The sequence below is a fragment of the Heloderma suspectum genome, chromosome 4 (genome assembly GCF_057233095.1).
Source record: "Heloderma suspectum isolate Gila_16-S chromosome 4, 16-S_ref, whole genome shotgun sequence".
NCBI classification, from domain to species: domain Eukaryota; kingdom Metazoa; phylum Chordata; class Lepidosauria; order Squamata; family Helodermatidae; genus Heloderma; species Heloderma suspectum.
This window is the reverse complement of record NC_139461.1, coordinates 198,955,874-198,971,660: the sequence shown is the minus strand read 5'-3', so window position 1 is coordinate 198,971,660 and position 15,787 is coordinate 198,955,874. Positions and strand designations below refer to the sequence as shown.

At 47.5% G+C, this 15,787-nt stretch overlaps 1 protein-coding gene across 1 annotated transcript in view; it reads right to left on the bottom strand.

The window, feature by feature from the left end:
• Positions 1 to 9,865, bottom strand: part of PLPPR4 (phospholipid phosphatase related 4) — a 63,876-nt gene extending 54,011 nt beyond the window's left edge. Inside the window, exon 1 of the mRNA XM_084848215.1 lies at positions 9,353 to 9,865. Within this exon, the coding sequence (XP_084704341.1) occupies positions 9,353 to 9,865 (513 nt within the window). The remainder of the gene's footprint in view (positions 1 to 9,352) is intronic.
• Between the last annotated feature and the right edge of the window lie 5,922 nt (positions 9,866 to 15,787).

Here is a 15,787-nt window from a genome sequence, read left to right as displayed (position 1 = left end):
TGCTAAGGGTGCAATCCTATGCATATTTAGACTGAGAAAGTCCTGCAACTCCCAGCATTCCCCAGCCAGCTATGGGAGTGCCCATTGTTTTCAGTGGAAACTTCCCAGCAGGTTTAGCTGTTAAATCTGCAAGATGGAAGAGTGAGGGCAGCAGGGCTTAACTTGAGTTTGGCCTAAGTCCTGACACCTGTTTTCACTGCAGGGCACAATCTATATTTATAAAGTGATCTTGTAATATGAGGCATACATATATTGTGAGAGTTTCCCAAACCCTGCTAGCACCTTTTCCAGACAATGCATCTTTTATTTTCCAGGAATACATTTCAAAATCTGTTAGCACTGCTTCCTTCAGTAGAATCTGGCAGTGCTTCTTAAGGACTATGACAACATGGTCAGTGTTTCCCTTTTGCTGCTCATTGCAGGTGATGGTGCACAAGTTTTCTTTTAAGGCTGCGTGTCCATCTCTTCCTGGAACCCTTATCCACAAATTTTGTCTTGGCACACAGTAGCAAAGCCATTATTAGTGTCCATTACATCCCTCCCTCTCCCATGGCCCATGAAGAGTCACACTCATTCATGTCACACTGAGCTTTAGGGTGGCAGAAATGGCGCGAGAGGCTCCTTGCTGTGGCTTGGGGCATTAGAGGTGAGATGGACTGCTTGAGAAGGAAGGAGAGAGAAGAGAGATGGAACTGGAAGTCTGGGAAGTTGTCTATCTTATTCTCCCAATAATTCAGGTCAGTTCAATTTTATTGCGTTGACAGCTAGTCATTTGCAAAACAGTGAACCAGTCCATAAAGCTAAAACATATGACTAAAATCAGGTAGAGGGATCTGCCTCCTGGAGTGAGGATACATTGGATCACAACTGCTGTGATATAGGACTAGTAAGATTAAGGTGGCCAGCGGCAACCTGGCAAGCGGTTTTGTGGAGGCTTGTTTCCAAGGAACTCCAAGGTTAATGGGAAAATAGGAACACTAAAGCAATACAAGGTATATTCAGGCATCTAGGCAACAGGGATTCCCCCAGTCCTGACAAACTGGATTAAGGACAGGGTAGCCACTTGTGCATTGCCAAAAAAGAGGCCAAAAGAGGACACAGATTTGCATAAAATTTGTATATGCTAATTGACATTATAAATGCAAATCTAGAAATAATTATTATAATGTAAATAGAAATACACTTTCATAGTGGGGAACACTATGACCTTGTGACCTGTGTGCCTGCCTGTTCAATCTGCTGTCAAGTGCTAACTGGTGATGGGCAACTTCAGGGCCCCTGCTGGCTCTCCTTTCTTAGGGCAATTTATCTTTAAACCAGACTTAGACTGGACAGCCCTTCAAATAGAGTACACTTTCAAAATAGAGGACAATCCTCTGGCAGCCCTTCAAATAGACGACTGCCCTCTGTACAGTAGGACACCTGGCCACCCTATAAGGCCCAGCTCTTCCTTCTGATGGTTCTTCATCTTTAAGCCAGACGTGGACCAGACAGCCCTTGAAATAGAAGATGCCTTCAAACAGAGGATGGTCCTCTGTAAAAGAGGGTATATGGCCACCCTATTTGAACATCACCACACCTTGGGCTCCTTGTGAGGAAGGGCAGGATATAGATAAACAAACAAATATTTATTTACTAGCTAAAAATGAGTCCATCCCTGGACTGGTTGCATTTTGGACGTACTTAATGGATATGAGCTCCTGACAGGTTTTAAAATGTACCAGCTGCAGACTATGGTAATGTAAGAGAAAGTTGGTGGACTAAATCCATCTGCACTTAAATTCCTGTCACGAATATGTCTGCTTATGTATTAATTCTTTGACCATCTAATCTGTAAACACTGCACAGAGTCAAAGGGGTTTGTCTTTCCTGACTATTTATGCTGTCCTTTGTCTATGAATACAAACTGGCTGATTCTCTCACCTTATCTTTGCCTTCCCTTTGAATTTACTCAGCCTTGTTGTCAGGCCCATGTGGGTGGTGACAGTGGATAATTATGCTAGCAAGTCTCGTCTCCTAACATTTAATTTCCCTTTCCTTAGACAACCTCAGTCTTTAAGCCTTAAACACTGCCAGGAAAAAGTTCCCCCACAAAGATGTCGTGAGCCAGCTCCTGTCTGCTGTCACAGGACCTATACAAACACAGTAGCAGAGGGTAAAGATCTCAAAAGCTCAGAGACAGGCGAGGTAGGTCTTTGGATTTTCCAGAACTTGAGTGAACCCAGGAGAACCCCAGAAGTCTCCCAGATCCTATCCAGAGACTTTACCTAGCAACCCACATCTTTTCCACTGAGCAGCCAACCCTCTGACATCAAGGCAAGATGTCAGAAGAACATCTTCCCTTGAAGAACAATATTCCCATTCTTCTCTCCAGCACCCTGAGTCCAGCCTGTTCACTCAGAGAGATTCCAGCTCAGAACTGCTGGTGCCAGCTCCAGGTTTTTGAAGGCCCTTGGACAAGACACCCTCAATGGGCCCCTCCCTCAGCGAGTCTATCTTGTCTGGGTCAGTGTGAGTGGCTGGTGAATAAGTAGGCTGCAATAGTGAAGATGAGGAACATCTCCAGGGGGCTTTTTTCAGGGGGCCCCTGCTGGTGCGTGGGCCCTCGGCAGGTGCCCAACCACGCCTATCCTTGACACCCTGAGAACTACCTTATCAGAACCAGCTGCCATGCAAGCACAAAGGAGATCAGCCTCATAGGGGTGCTGAAATGATGGATCAGCTGTCTAGGGTTTGGCTCTTTATGAAAACTGCAGTAACCCAAAGAATGGGGTTGGACCATGGATGTTTTCCCTAGACCCATAAAGGCTCAGTTGGTGTCACACCTAGAGCTGAGTTGAAATGCCTCCCTTTCAATGATCTGTTCAGGTGGTAGTGATGGTAGCTGAAAACAGGAGCAAATTATTTGCCCCACTTACTATAGCAGTGATCATGTTCCTCACTGCTGTGGCACCGTTTTTTCCTCTATCTTTTTTTAATCCAGAGGACACCAGAGTGAGGGCAGGAATCACCGCCCTCACTCTGATTTGGCTTCAAAAGGCATCAGGCAACTAATTTAATTGGCTACTGGACTGAATCAGCATGGCAACCAGCAACAGTGGGGAACATGATCACTACCTCTGCCTAAACCTACAAAAAGTCCATAAAATGGTGAGAGGGAGAGGGGAATTCTTGAAAGTTTTTACAGTTCTCCACCCTGAAGACCCTTTGCAGCTGAGAAAGTTTACTTGAGAACTTTGGGCTCAACCCTAGTCACACCCAGGCCTGTTGATGGACTCTTGAGGGTTTGAGCGGTGACTGCCCCAAACTCATTTTGATTTCTCAATTTCATTTCAGAGAATTTCTATAGCACTTTTCATTTTAAAAATCAATAAATCCCAAAGTGATTTACAAAATAAAAACATGATAAAAGACAATAAAACTAATAATTAAAACAATAAACAATGATAAAAGCAATACAATTTCATTAAAATAACCAGGGATAGCTGGCAATGCTAACAGTCACGGCAATGCCTGGGTAAACAAGTATGTCTTCAGTTGTTGACGGAAATACTCCACACGAAGAGCCTGCCTGATCTCTATGGGGAGAACATTCCACATGGTGGATGCCACAACTGAGAAGGCCCTCCTCCGTACCACTGCCAAACAAGCCTCATTAGGCCACAGTATGGACAAGCCCATCCCCTCCGAATGTAGAGACCAGGGTGACCTATACGGGCAAAGTTGCCCCAGTCTCTCAGATGCTTTAGTTTCTCCAGTTTTAACCCTTCCCTGCCTATGACCAGCTCCACCATTAGATCTCCTAGCTGCTTTAACCTACATCACCCTTTTTCTTCTAAATCCCCAGATAGTTCTGACAAAAGTCCTTGCCTGCCTGTGACCCATTCTTGGCAGGGTAGACGGCAGACTCAATTGTGCTTTCTAAGAATGATCTATGGTTCTGTAACTTTAAGAGAGGAAGCTGAATTTCCTGCTTACCATACAGGACTTAGCCCTTCCTCTCCCTGAAAGGATCAACATTGCCCGGGCTGTGTGCGCTCACATCACTGAAGGCTCCTCCATACAAAAAGATTCCCAGCACACAGGCAGAATGCAACTCTCTTCTTTTTTCTATGCTTGCAATGATGTTATGTTTTCCTAAATTAATTTTACGTCTGTCTAACAGTTCTTTGTTTGCCCTGACAAATCTATAAAATCTTGCCTGTTGTTCAAACATGTTATGTATGATATAATATCTAGGTAGGAGCTTTGAAAGTTGCCTGGTTTAAATAACATCTGCATATACTCTAGTCTGATAACTCCTTTCTGTCACTAGGTCCTTGGGAAACCCCATCCACCAGAATGCAGGGCCAGCCCTACAATTAGGTGGCGTGAGGCAGTTACCTCAGGTGGCATATTTTGGGTGTCATAAAAGGGCAGCAAATGGCTAGATATTTCATTTACTATGATTATATTTTTACTGCCAGGAAGGCAGAGAGGTGCTTGTGCGATTTTCTGCTTCAGGTGCCAAAAGAAGTCGACTGGCCTAAGATACTGTGCACCTTAACTTTGGGGTATGTGTGGGTGCCATTTACTGCCCTGCCTCAGGCAGCAAAATGTCCTGCCAGACTGTAAAGAAACAGGTGTCTGTGTTGGGGTGTGTATGTTTCAGCAACAGAACTAAGCCTCGGAGTAAAAGCTGGCTGGCTTTAGGCTGCCTTCTCCTCCATATGTACAAGAAACACAAGAAGGGGCAAGAAGCAGTGAGTGGGGGGTTGGACTCGATGGCCTTGTAGGCCCCTTCCAACCCTACTATTCTATGATTCTAGAACATGTGGCCCCATCTCACTTCTGGCCACGCCCTCTGGTGGCCTCGCACTTGCTGCTGTTGTGAAGGATGCCTATGCATGTAGGAGAATGAGAGTGAGAACCCTGATTGAACATAAGAACGTAAGAAGAGCCAGGCTGGATCAGACCAAGGGTCCATCTAGTCCAGCATTCTGTTCACAGAGTGGCCAACCAGTTGCCCATTAGAAACCCACAAGCAGGGCATGAGTGCAACAGCACCCTGTTCCCCAGCAACTGCACTCATCTAAGCAAAGCTCACTGCCTCTGGTACTGGAGGCAGCACAAAGCCATCAAGACTAGTAGCCACTGATAGCCTTTTCCTCCAAGTATTTGTCCAACCCCCTTTTAAAGCCATCCAAATTGCTGGCCATCACTACATCTTGTGGTAGCGAGTTCCATAGTTTAACTATGCGCTGTGTGAGGAAGTCCTTCCTTTTATCTGTCCTGAATCTCCACCAAACCTTCATGGGATGTCCCCGGGTTCTAGTATTTTGAGAGAGGGAGAAAAATGTCCCACGTTCTCCACACGATGCATAATTTTGTAGGCGTCTATCATGTCTCTCCTTACCCTCTGACTGGTCAGAGGTCAGTCTTTGGTCAGATTGGTCAGTCTTTCTCACCCCGGAGTCAGGGCTGGTGTTGAGAACAGGTATGGTTGGATACCTACCAAGGGCCCATACCCCAACAGGGGCCCAAAGACAAAAGCACCCTGGAATTGTTCCTCCTCTTCACCATTGCAACCTGATTGTTCACCTGCTTCTTGCTGTGGTGCAGACAACAGTGTCTGCACCACAGTGGTGAAGAGGCGCAGTAGTTGCCACTGCCTACTTGCTCACTGGCTCTCTGCCTGGCAAGCAAGCAAGGGGTAGAAATGATGAGAAAGAGAATGTGGAGCAAGAGCAGGAGGTGGCAATATCAGTGAGAAGATAGACCCACTGAGGGAGGGGACCCATTGAGGGTGCCTTGCCCAAAGCCATTCAAAAAGCCGAGCTGGCACTGCCAGGAGCCATAAGTGTCTGGAGTCATCCAGACTGACAATTCAACTAAGAGCATCCCTGATGAAGGGAACACTTCACTTTCCAAAATAACTCAAGAGCACTGCCTTTCTGAAATGCCCCACCAGAAGTAAGTGCTCTCTTCTCTGCGTACAAGTGCATTACTGACAGGTTTTTTGTTGTTTTTTTTGCAAAGAAGGTGGTATATAAAAGTTAATTAAAAAACATGTATGTATTGAGATTGACTTCTCTTGTATCTTCTTCACTGTTGGCCTCATGCCTGTGGCTACCTAAACCACACATGCATTTACATTTTCTTCTTGACCTCCCACCCTGCCACCCCCACTGCCTGGCTGCTTGCTCCCGCTGGCTTTCGTGAAGTAACAGCCAGCAGTGTGTTTTATTTCCTTCATTGTGCAGTGAAGCGAAGCCTTAATGTTTGGTTTCCCTCTTGTACACAATTCTGTGAGCTATTTCTTGGGTGATAAATGAAGTCACGGTTGTCAAAAGCTGCCCTAGAGTGATTCCAAGTCGGTTCCACTAGAGCGGCAGAGGCCTCCACATACACTCTGATAAAACAATATTGAAAGAGCAAGCCCACATCTCCTCCCCTCCCCTCCCCTCCTCTCCCCTCCCCTCCCCTCCCCTGTAATGTCTAGAGAAACAAAATGCATTATATGACATCATTACCCTGCCGCCGTTTCTGGGGGCACAGAAACTTGAAGTATAACGCCATCATGTACAATGCCTTTCCCACATGTCCGTCAGATCACCTACTTCTGCCTTCAAACAGTACCGTCTGGCAAGACCTAAACCCCATGATTCTTCTTCTGATGTGGCTCAGCTCTCAGAAACAAGTTTTGAAGGGTATTCCGAAATCAGCAATCAACTGCACTCATCTAAGCAAAGCTAATATGAAATAACTGAGTACATTAGAGGAAGCACTGGATCTCCTGGAATCTCCCAACACTGCCATTTTGGGTTAAAGCACAAGACCGCAGTGGCCAGCAAGTTCAGTGGCTAGACTACCCAGTTGAGTGAAGGAAGGCCCACTGGAAGCAGTGGGATCTAATGATTCACAAAGGAAGCATCCCTTGATTTGATCTTTCTTGGGACCATCTGTCAGTAATAATCAGTGTTTTCAAATGGCATCAGGACCATCTGCCTTTTGGTAGTGTATGGTGGCCAAAATATGCAGAGCTGCTCTTCCCATGACATAGATTTGTCATGAAAGAACATTCTATCCACTACCATATTTTAGAGGCCAGAATGCAGCAAGAACTCTTTCTTTCTTTCTTTCTTTCTTTCTTTCTTATTTTCTGCATATCTCAGGGAGATACTTATTCCTCACAAGCAAGAAAAAAGAGTTGAATAGTTAGTAAATGTGCCAAGTGGAGGCTGGTGGCTCCGATGTCAGTGGGACTGAGCATCTGCCCAGGGTTTCAGTCAGAACTTCAAAGGAGCTATCCAAGGTGCTGAAACCATTTTGGGGATAGGTTTCAGCACCCTGGATAGCTCCTTTAGAGTTCTGACTGAAACCCAGCACAGATTCACAGCCCCACTGACATCGGAGCCACCAGCCTCCACTTGGCACATTTACTAACCATTCCACTCCTTTGTTCTTGCTTGTGAGGAATAAACAGGAGAGTTAGGTGGCAATTCTGTACTTACGTGCCTGGGAGTAATTTCCATTGAACTCACTGGGGCTTACTTCTGAGTAGACATTTATAAGGATTACACTGTTAGGGGACGGAATGGGCATTTTTCATCCAAACTTTTCTTATGTGGGATAACTCACACATTCCTCTCCCCTGCCTTGTGGAAGTTGAAGAATCTTTGAAACTTCCTCCCTATTATTTATTTATTACATTTATATCCCGCCATTTTTCCTTTGGTAAGAAACCTAAGGTGGCATACATAATCCTCCCCCACTCCATTTTATCCTCACAACAACAACCCTGTGAGGTAGGCTGGGCTGAGAGTCTGTGACTGGCCCAAAGTCACCCAGTGAGCTTCCACGGCCAAGTGGGGACTAGAACCCGGATCTCCCGGCTCCCAGTCCAACACTCTCGCCACTACACCATGCTGGCTCTCCCTAAAGGTAGATCTGTGCTCTTTTGTTACCAAACAACAACAACAAAATAAAATAAAGTACCTATCTAAGGTTCATCTAAGGTTCTGCATCCTTACTGCTTTAGTACCATCCTTACTACAATCCTTCCTTCAAACCAGCAGCCACCCAAACCACTCTGCCATAGGATCATACATCATAGCCAAGTTGTATGAAATGGCTATTAGCTGCCATGGAAAGAGTCGTGTTAACACAGAACCCACTCATGGGAGTCATGAGGGGATGGGATGAGCTTGCTGACTACTCCAATTTTTTTTTTCTGTGTTGTGCTGTGCATCACCCCTAAAGCAAAACAGGTTGAATCACTTATTTCCGCCTGAGCCCTGCTCACTTACTGAGTTGTCAACAGGCGTATGAATCTGAAATCCTTTTTTTGCTCCTCAGCTGTTAAGAAACACCTTGCGAGCGCGCCTGTACATCGTGTTGCCAGAAGGAGTCAAAAGTGAGTGCTTGTGGAACTGGGCAAGGCACCACCAGCCCGGCAGCCATAACAGATCTTTAGCCTTTAATGGGAAAAGCGACAACAAACACACTCACACGACCTCTCTGCTTTTGTGAAGATACACAGCGCAGCTTCGGCCACCTATGAAAATACCAACAACCATCCAAGCACATCCCACATACCTGGACACTCACCATATATGTACATACGCTACCAACAACCCAACATGGGTTGATTAGCCATCTATTTTTTTAAAAATCCAATCTAGTCCCAGCCCCATCCTCTTAACGTGCCTTCGTCTGAACGTTCTCAGCTCGCTCAACATGCATGCCCAGCACACGCACACAGAACATAACCCCCCTTTTTTCGGAAACGAAATTGGGATGCTCGCGCGCACGTGATAGGGTCTCACGGAGCTGCCCCGTCCATTTGCAATTTTCTTCTTAAGGAATGATTACTTACACACGCACACGCAGTTTGCTTTTTTTCTCTTCGAGGTAGCCCTCCCACCCCCCACCCCCACGGCAGGTGTATTCGCACTTGTGCAGCCTGCTGAGGTTCGAAGCCTCTTCCTGACCTTGTTCAGGAAACGGCCGTTTTTCGACACGAGCCAAAGGGAGGGAAGAACAGATTCCTCCCCCCCCCCGCGCCCCCCGGGTAAAGATGAGATCAGAAGACCCAGTTTCCAGGCATCAGCGCCGGGCGTTCTGGCCAAGATCCCCCAGAAAGCATCCACAGCCGTCCAACTCGAGCCTTGCGTGGATCTCTCCCTCTCCCTCACGCACACACTCACACGCTCGTAGCGTGCAACCGCTCTTCGGCGCCTCCGACCAAGCGAGCCCAGCAGTGAGCCCGGCGAATCCCGGCGGAGGAGGGCGCCGGAGCGCCTGCCCCGGCCTCATCCTGCCCCGGCCCGCGGGGCTGCCTTCGGCTCCCGCGCCGCCGGCCCGGACTCACCTCCACGAAATAGAAGCAAGGCAGGAGCGTGACGCTCTCCTTGGTGGCCGCCTTGCTCCTCGGCCTCTCCTTCGCGCACATGCCGGCGGCGGCGGCGGCGGGCGCCACGAGGCGGGCGGGCGGCGGCGGCGCGGGCGGCAGCGCGCTGGCGGCGGCGGGGGCGCTCCCGGGCAGCCGCCCCCCGCGCAGGCTGCCCCAGTGCCTGGCGGCGCTGTCACATGCCCCCGGGGCCGCCTCTCGCTGCGGGAGGAGCGCGCAGCCCAGGGCGTCCTCCTCCCGCGGCGGCGGCGGCGGCAGCAGCAGCAGGAAACCCGCCTGCTGCTGCCCGCCGCACGGCCGGCCCGCCCTGCCGCTCTCGGCCAGCAGCCGCCGGCTCTGCTCCTGCTCCAAAGCGGCGGCGATCAGCGCCTCCTCCTGCCCGCCGCCGCCGCGATCGCCTCCGGCATAGAGCCCTTGCCTGCACCGAGCCGCCGCCGTCGCTCTCGCCAGCCGGCTTCTTCGTGCAATATTCATAGATCTGACGTCAAGGGACCCGCTCCATGCAGGAGAGAAGAAGGGGGAAGGGGGCCCGCTTGCTTGCTACATGGTGAAGCTGGAGGCGGCGGCGGCGGCGCCGGGAGAGGGGCTGCGAGCGCGCGCGCGCGAGAGAGAGGCCGCCGCCTTAACTCCTTCGCGCCCGATCCTCGGCGGAGAGGGAGGAGAGGCGGGGTGGGAGGCCCGAGCGCGGGCACGTAGACCGGCGGGGCGGGGCGGCGGTGGTGCGCGAGCGGCAGAAGTCCGATGCACACGTTTCGGGGTTTTGCCTGTTTTCGGGGCACGCCTCAGGCGTCTGCGGGGTGGCATGTGGGTGCCACTTATGGCTCTCCCCAGATGTTTTGGCCTACCACTCCCATCATCTCTCACCACTGACTGCAGTGGCTCGGGCTGATGGGAGTGGTAGGCCAAAACATCTGGACGAACTCAAGCTGCCCACGCGTGATGTGGATGTTACTCCTGAAATGCTGGCAGGTACGTCCATCACACAGGTACGCCTTGACCTGGGCAGAAGAAGCTAATAGATCGGGTTGTCCTGGTAGGTCTCTGGATGATCTGAAGTAGATCAGCAAACGGACTTCTGGCTCCCAGTTGTTTAGCCAGAGCCACAAGAAAATGAACTTGAGCACACTCCGGGAGAGAGCGCAGGACAGGAAGGCCTGGCGTGCTATGGTCCATGGGGTCACGAAGAGTCGGACACGACTGAACGACTGAACAACAACAAACATGAAAATGAACGCACACACCCTTATATTGCTGAAATGATGAAAGCCTGGGGCAAGCAGAAGTGGATTTTAGTGTGGAAAGACTGTGACCTCCACTCAGTTCTGGTATTCAAATAAAACCCTGGGCTCAGAATTCTCTAATTCTAAATGTATGTCTTTTGTACCAGGCTCTCATTGGTGGATCTTGGGGGTCTAAACTATGAGTGAGAGCATGAGGGGAATTCCTAGAACACTCATTATGGTTTAAAAAAGAGTTGGGCTCAGGTCTGCCTGGAAAACATGCAAAGCCCATAATCCCAGATATACCACGTGTGTATGTGCGTGTGTTTAAGGTTACTGAGTAGTGGGGAAATTGAATTCTGTGCCTGCTCAGAAGTAATATCTTTATTATTACCTATCATCCAGCAGGTGGATTAACCTTGAAAAGTTATGGGTCCCTCCTATAGCTAGGACAGTCCTCAAAGAAAGCAGATTTGTAAAATAAAAATGACATATAAATTGTATTGATTACTGTATTGATTACTGTATTGGTTAAAATCACAATGCCATTTCAGTAGGTGTGCAGCAAAGGGGGTTCAGTGGAAGGGCAGCAGGATTCAAAGGTGTTATCTTGGACATAGGACATAGGACAAGATTAAACTGCAAAGAAAAATAAGATAAGTCATCATTCAGTCCATACAGCGAGACCATCTAGAACAGCCTTCCCCAACCTGGTGTCCTCCAAATGTTCTGGATTACAGGTTGGCTTACATGCTGGCTGGGGAATGCTGGGAATTGTAGTCCACTACATCTGGAGGGCACCAGGTTGGAGAAGGCTGATGTAGAAAATCACCTAGAAGAAAAAAACAAGATTTACAGTACCATCTTATACTTGTCTACTCAGAAGTAAGTCCTACTGAGTTCAATGGGACTTCCTCCCAGGTAAGTGGGTATAAGATTGCAGTCTTAAGGGCACAATTCCATGCATGTTTAGACAGAAAAAGGTCCTACAAAGGTTTGTAGGACCTTTTTCTGTCTAAACATGCATAGGATTGCTCTCTAAATCATTATAATTCAAGTTTCCCATTTTGGAATGCATATATTTCCTGAACATACTGATACATACTAATTGGTTGCCACAACAATTGAAATATAATTGTTTTGCAATCAGATCTGTTTGCAACAATGAAGGAGCATAATCCAAAACCTTTGGTCACACAGCCATTATCTGCCCTTTCCACTGCAGAATTGTATCTGCTTAGAAATAAGGGACAGGTTTTGGTTTAGTCCTCTGTACACGTACAAGGCCCCTTCATGGATCACTGCCTTGTTGTGGCGAAGGGGCTTGCGTAACTCAGTGAAGCCATAAGCTACGCCGTGCAGGGCCACCCAAGATGGACAGGTCATGGCAGAGAGTTCTGACAAAATGTGGTCCACTGGAGAAGGAAATGGCAGCCCACTCCAGTATTCTTGCCAAGAAAACCCCATGGAACGTATCACAAGGCTAAAAGATATGACGCCGGAAGATGAGCCCCTCAGGTCGGAAGGTGTCCAATATGCTACTGGGGAAGAGCAGAGGGTATTTCCAAGTAGCGCCAGAAAGAGTGAAGCGGCTGGGCCAAACCCGAAAGGACACTCAGCTGTGGATGTGTCTGGCGGTGAAAAAAAAATCCGATGCCGTAAAGAACAATATTGTTTAGGAACCTGGAATGTCAGATCAATGAATCAAGGTAAGCTGGAGGTGGTCAAATATGAGATGGCAAGATTGAACATCGACATCTTGGGAATCAGCGAACTAAAATGGACAGGCATGGGCGAATTTAATTCAGGTGACCATCATATCTACTATTGTGGGCAAGAATCCCTTAGAAGAAATGGAGTAGCACTCATAGTCAACAAAAGGGTGGGAAAAGCAGTACTGGGGTACAATCTCAAAAATGATAGAATGATCTCAGTACGAATCCAAGGCAAACCATTCAACATCACAGTAATTCAAGTCTATGCCCCAACCACTGAGGCCGAAGAAGCTGAGGTTGATCGGTTCTATGAAGACCTACAACACCTTCTAGAACTAACACCAAAAAAAGATGTCCTCTTCATCATAGGGGATTGGAATGCTAAAGTAGGAAGTCAAGAAATCACCGGGATAACAGGCAGGCATGGCCTTGGTGTACAAAATGAAGCAGGACAAAAGCTAATAGAGTTTTGCCAAGAGAACATGCTGATCATAGCAAACACTCTTTTCCAACAGCACAAGAGGCGACTCTACACATGGACGTCACCAGATGGTCAATATCGAAATCAGATTGATTATGTCCTTTGCAGCCAAAGATGGAGAAGCTCCATACAGTCAGTAAAAACAAGACCTGGAGCTGACTGTGGCTCAGATCATGAGCTGCTTCTTGCAAAATTTCGGCTTAAATTGAAGAACGTCGGGAAAACCACTAAACCTTTCAGGTATGACCTAAATCATATCCCTGATGAATATACAGTGGAGGTGAGGAATAGATTTAAGGGATTAGACCTGATAGGCAGAGTGCCTGAGGAACTATGGATGGAGGTCCGTAACATTGTTCAGGAGGCAGCAACGAAATCCATCCCAAAGAAAAAGAAATGCAAGAAAGCAAAGTGGCTGTCTGATGAGGCTTTACAAGTAGCTCACGAAAGAAGGGAAGCGAAAAGCAAGGGAGAAAGGGGAAGATATACCCAACTGAATGCAGAGTTCCAGAGAATAGCAAGGAGAGACAAGAAGGCCTTCTTAAATGAACAATGCAAAGAAATCGAGGAAAACAACAGAATGGGAAAGACTAGAGATCTCTTCAAGAAAATTGGAGATCTCAAGGGAACGTTTTGTGCAAAGACGGGCATGATAAAGGACAAAGAAGGCAGGGACCTAACAGAAGCAGATGCGATTAAGAAGAGGTGGCAAGAATACACAGAAGAACTATACAGGAAAGATCTGAATGTCCCTGATAGCCATGATAGTGCGGTCACTGAACTTGAGCCGGACATCCTAGAGAGTGAAGTCAAGTGGGCCTTAGGAAGCATTAGTAACAACAAAGCTAGCGGAGATGACAGTATTCCAGCTGAGCTATTTAAAATCCTAAAAGATGATGCTGTTAAAGTGCTGCATTCAATATGCCAACAAATTTGGAACACTCAACAATGGCTGCAAGACCGGAAAAGGTCAGTTTACATTCCAATTCCAAAGAAGGGCAACGCCAAAGAGTGTTCAAACTACCGCACAATTGCGCTCATTTCACATGCCAGCAAGGTGATGCTCAAAATCCTACAAGCTAGGCTTCAGCAGTATGCGAACCGAGAACTACCGGAAGTACAAGCTGGGTTTCGAAGAGGCAGAGGAACTAGAGATCAAATTGCCAACATTCGCTGCATCATGGAGAAAGCAAGAGAATTCCAGAAAAACGTCTATTTCTGCTTCACTGACTATGCTAAAGCCTTTGATTGTGTGGATCACAACAAACTGTGGCAAATTCTTAAAGTGATGGGAGTACCAGACCACCTTACCTGTCTCCTGAGAAACCTGTACGAGGGTCAAGAAGCAACAGTAAGAACCAGACATGGAACAACCGATTGGTTCAAAATTGGGAAAGGAGTACGACAAGGCTGCATATTGTCACCCTGCTTATTTAACTTATATGCAGAGTACATCATGAGAAATGCCGGGTTGGATGAATCAGAGGTCGGAATTAAGATTGCCGGGAGAATTATCAACAACCTCCGATATGCAGACGATACCACCCTAATGGCAGAAAGCGAAGAGGATCTCAAGAGCCTCTTGTTGAGGGTGAAAGAGGAGAGTGCAAAAGCTGGTTTGAAACTCAACATTAAAAAAACTAAAATCATGGCATCTGGCCCTATCACTTCCTGGCATATAGAAGGGGAAGAAATGGAAGCAGTGACAGATTTTACTTTCTTGGGCTCCAAGATCACCGCAGACGGTGACTGTAGCCATGAAATTAAAAGACGCTTGCTCCTTGGGAGGAAAGCTATGGCCAACCTAGACAGCATAGTAAGAAGCAGAGACATCACCTTGTCGACAAAGGTCCGTCTAATCAAAGCTATGGTTTTCCCAGTAGTAATGTATGGCTGTGAGAGCTGGACTATAAGGAAGGCTGAGCGCCGAAGAATTGATGCTTTCGAACTGTGGTGCTGGAGAAGACTCTTCCGAGTCCCCTGGACTGCAAGGAGGTCAAATCAGTCCATCCTAAAGGAAATCAACCCTGAGTGCTCATTGGAAGGACAGATAATGAAGCTGAAGCTCCAATATTTTGGCCACCTAATGCGAAGAGAAAACTCCCTGGAAAAGACCCTGATGCTGGGAAAGACTGAAGGCAAAAGGAGAAGGGGACGGCAGAGGATGAGATGGCTAGATAGCATCACCGATACAATGAATATGAACTTGAGCACGCTCCGGGAGAGAGCGCAGGACAGGAAGGCCTGGCGTGCTATGGTCCATGGGGTCACGAAGAGTCGGACACGACTGAACGACTGAACAACAACAACAACAACACGTACAAGGATGCTAAGCAAGACCACATCCTTGGAAGGCTGAGAGACCACATACCTGAAGAGTAACAAGTCCCTAGAACATTTGAGAAGACGGGATAGTAGTTATTGGGCAAAATACGGCTTTCCCATAGTATGGAAATGCAAAGGGACAGGCTTCTTTTTTGTTTGTACAGTCATAAATATTCATAATTTGACCACTGAAAATATTGCAGGGATCAGGTATTTGGAGAACAACAGACAGGAGTAAAAGATTATCCTTACAGGCTCAGTGGATGATTATTGTGAGATACAGAAGGATCTCCGGGATTTGTACATCTTCAAGTCCTTGCTGATCCTTGGGTCCTATAGGAAGTCCACAACAATAAATACATTACGTAATTTATTATGTCAATTACTTCATTTTAAAATACCTGTGTTACCCTGTTGTGTCAGTTCCAAACATTCCAACGAGTTACCATTCCTACTAGAGTTCCTACCTGTTAAGTTACTTTCATAGTTTCTCTGTTGCAACCTTTCCGCCTGAGGGAGATGAGAGGGCGAAGCGGGCCATTCCACCAGCCCTGCAGAAATTGATTGATTGATCATGAGAACTCAAGTTGAGGAGGAGGAGGACGAAGGGTGTGACTTGAGGGATGCTAGGATCTGTCAGAGCGAAGTGGGAAGA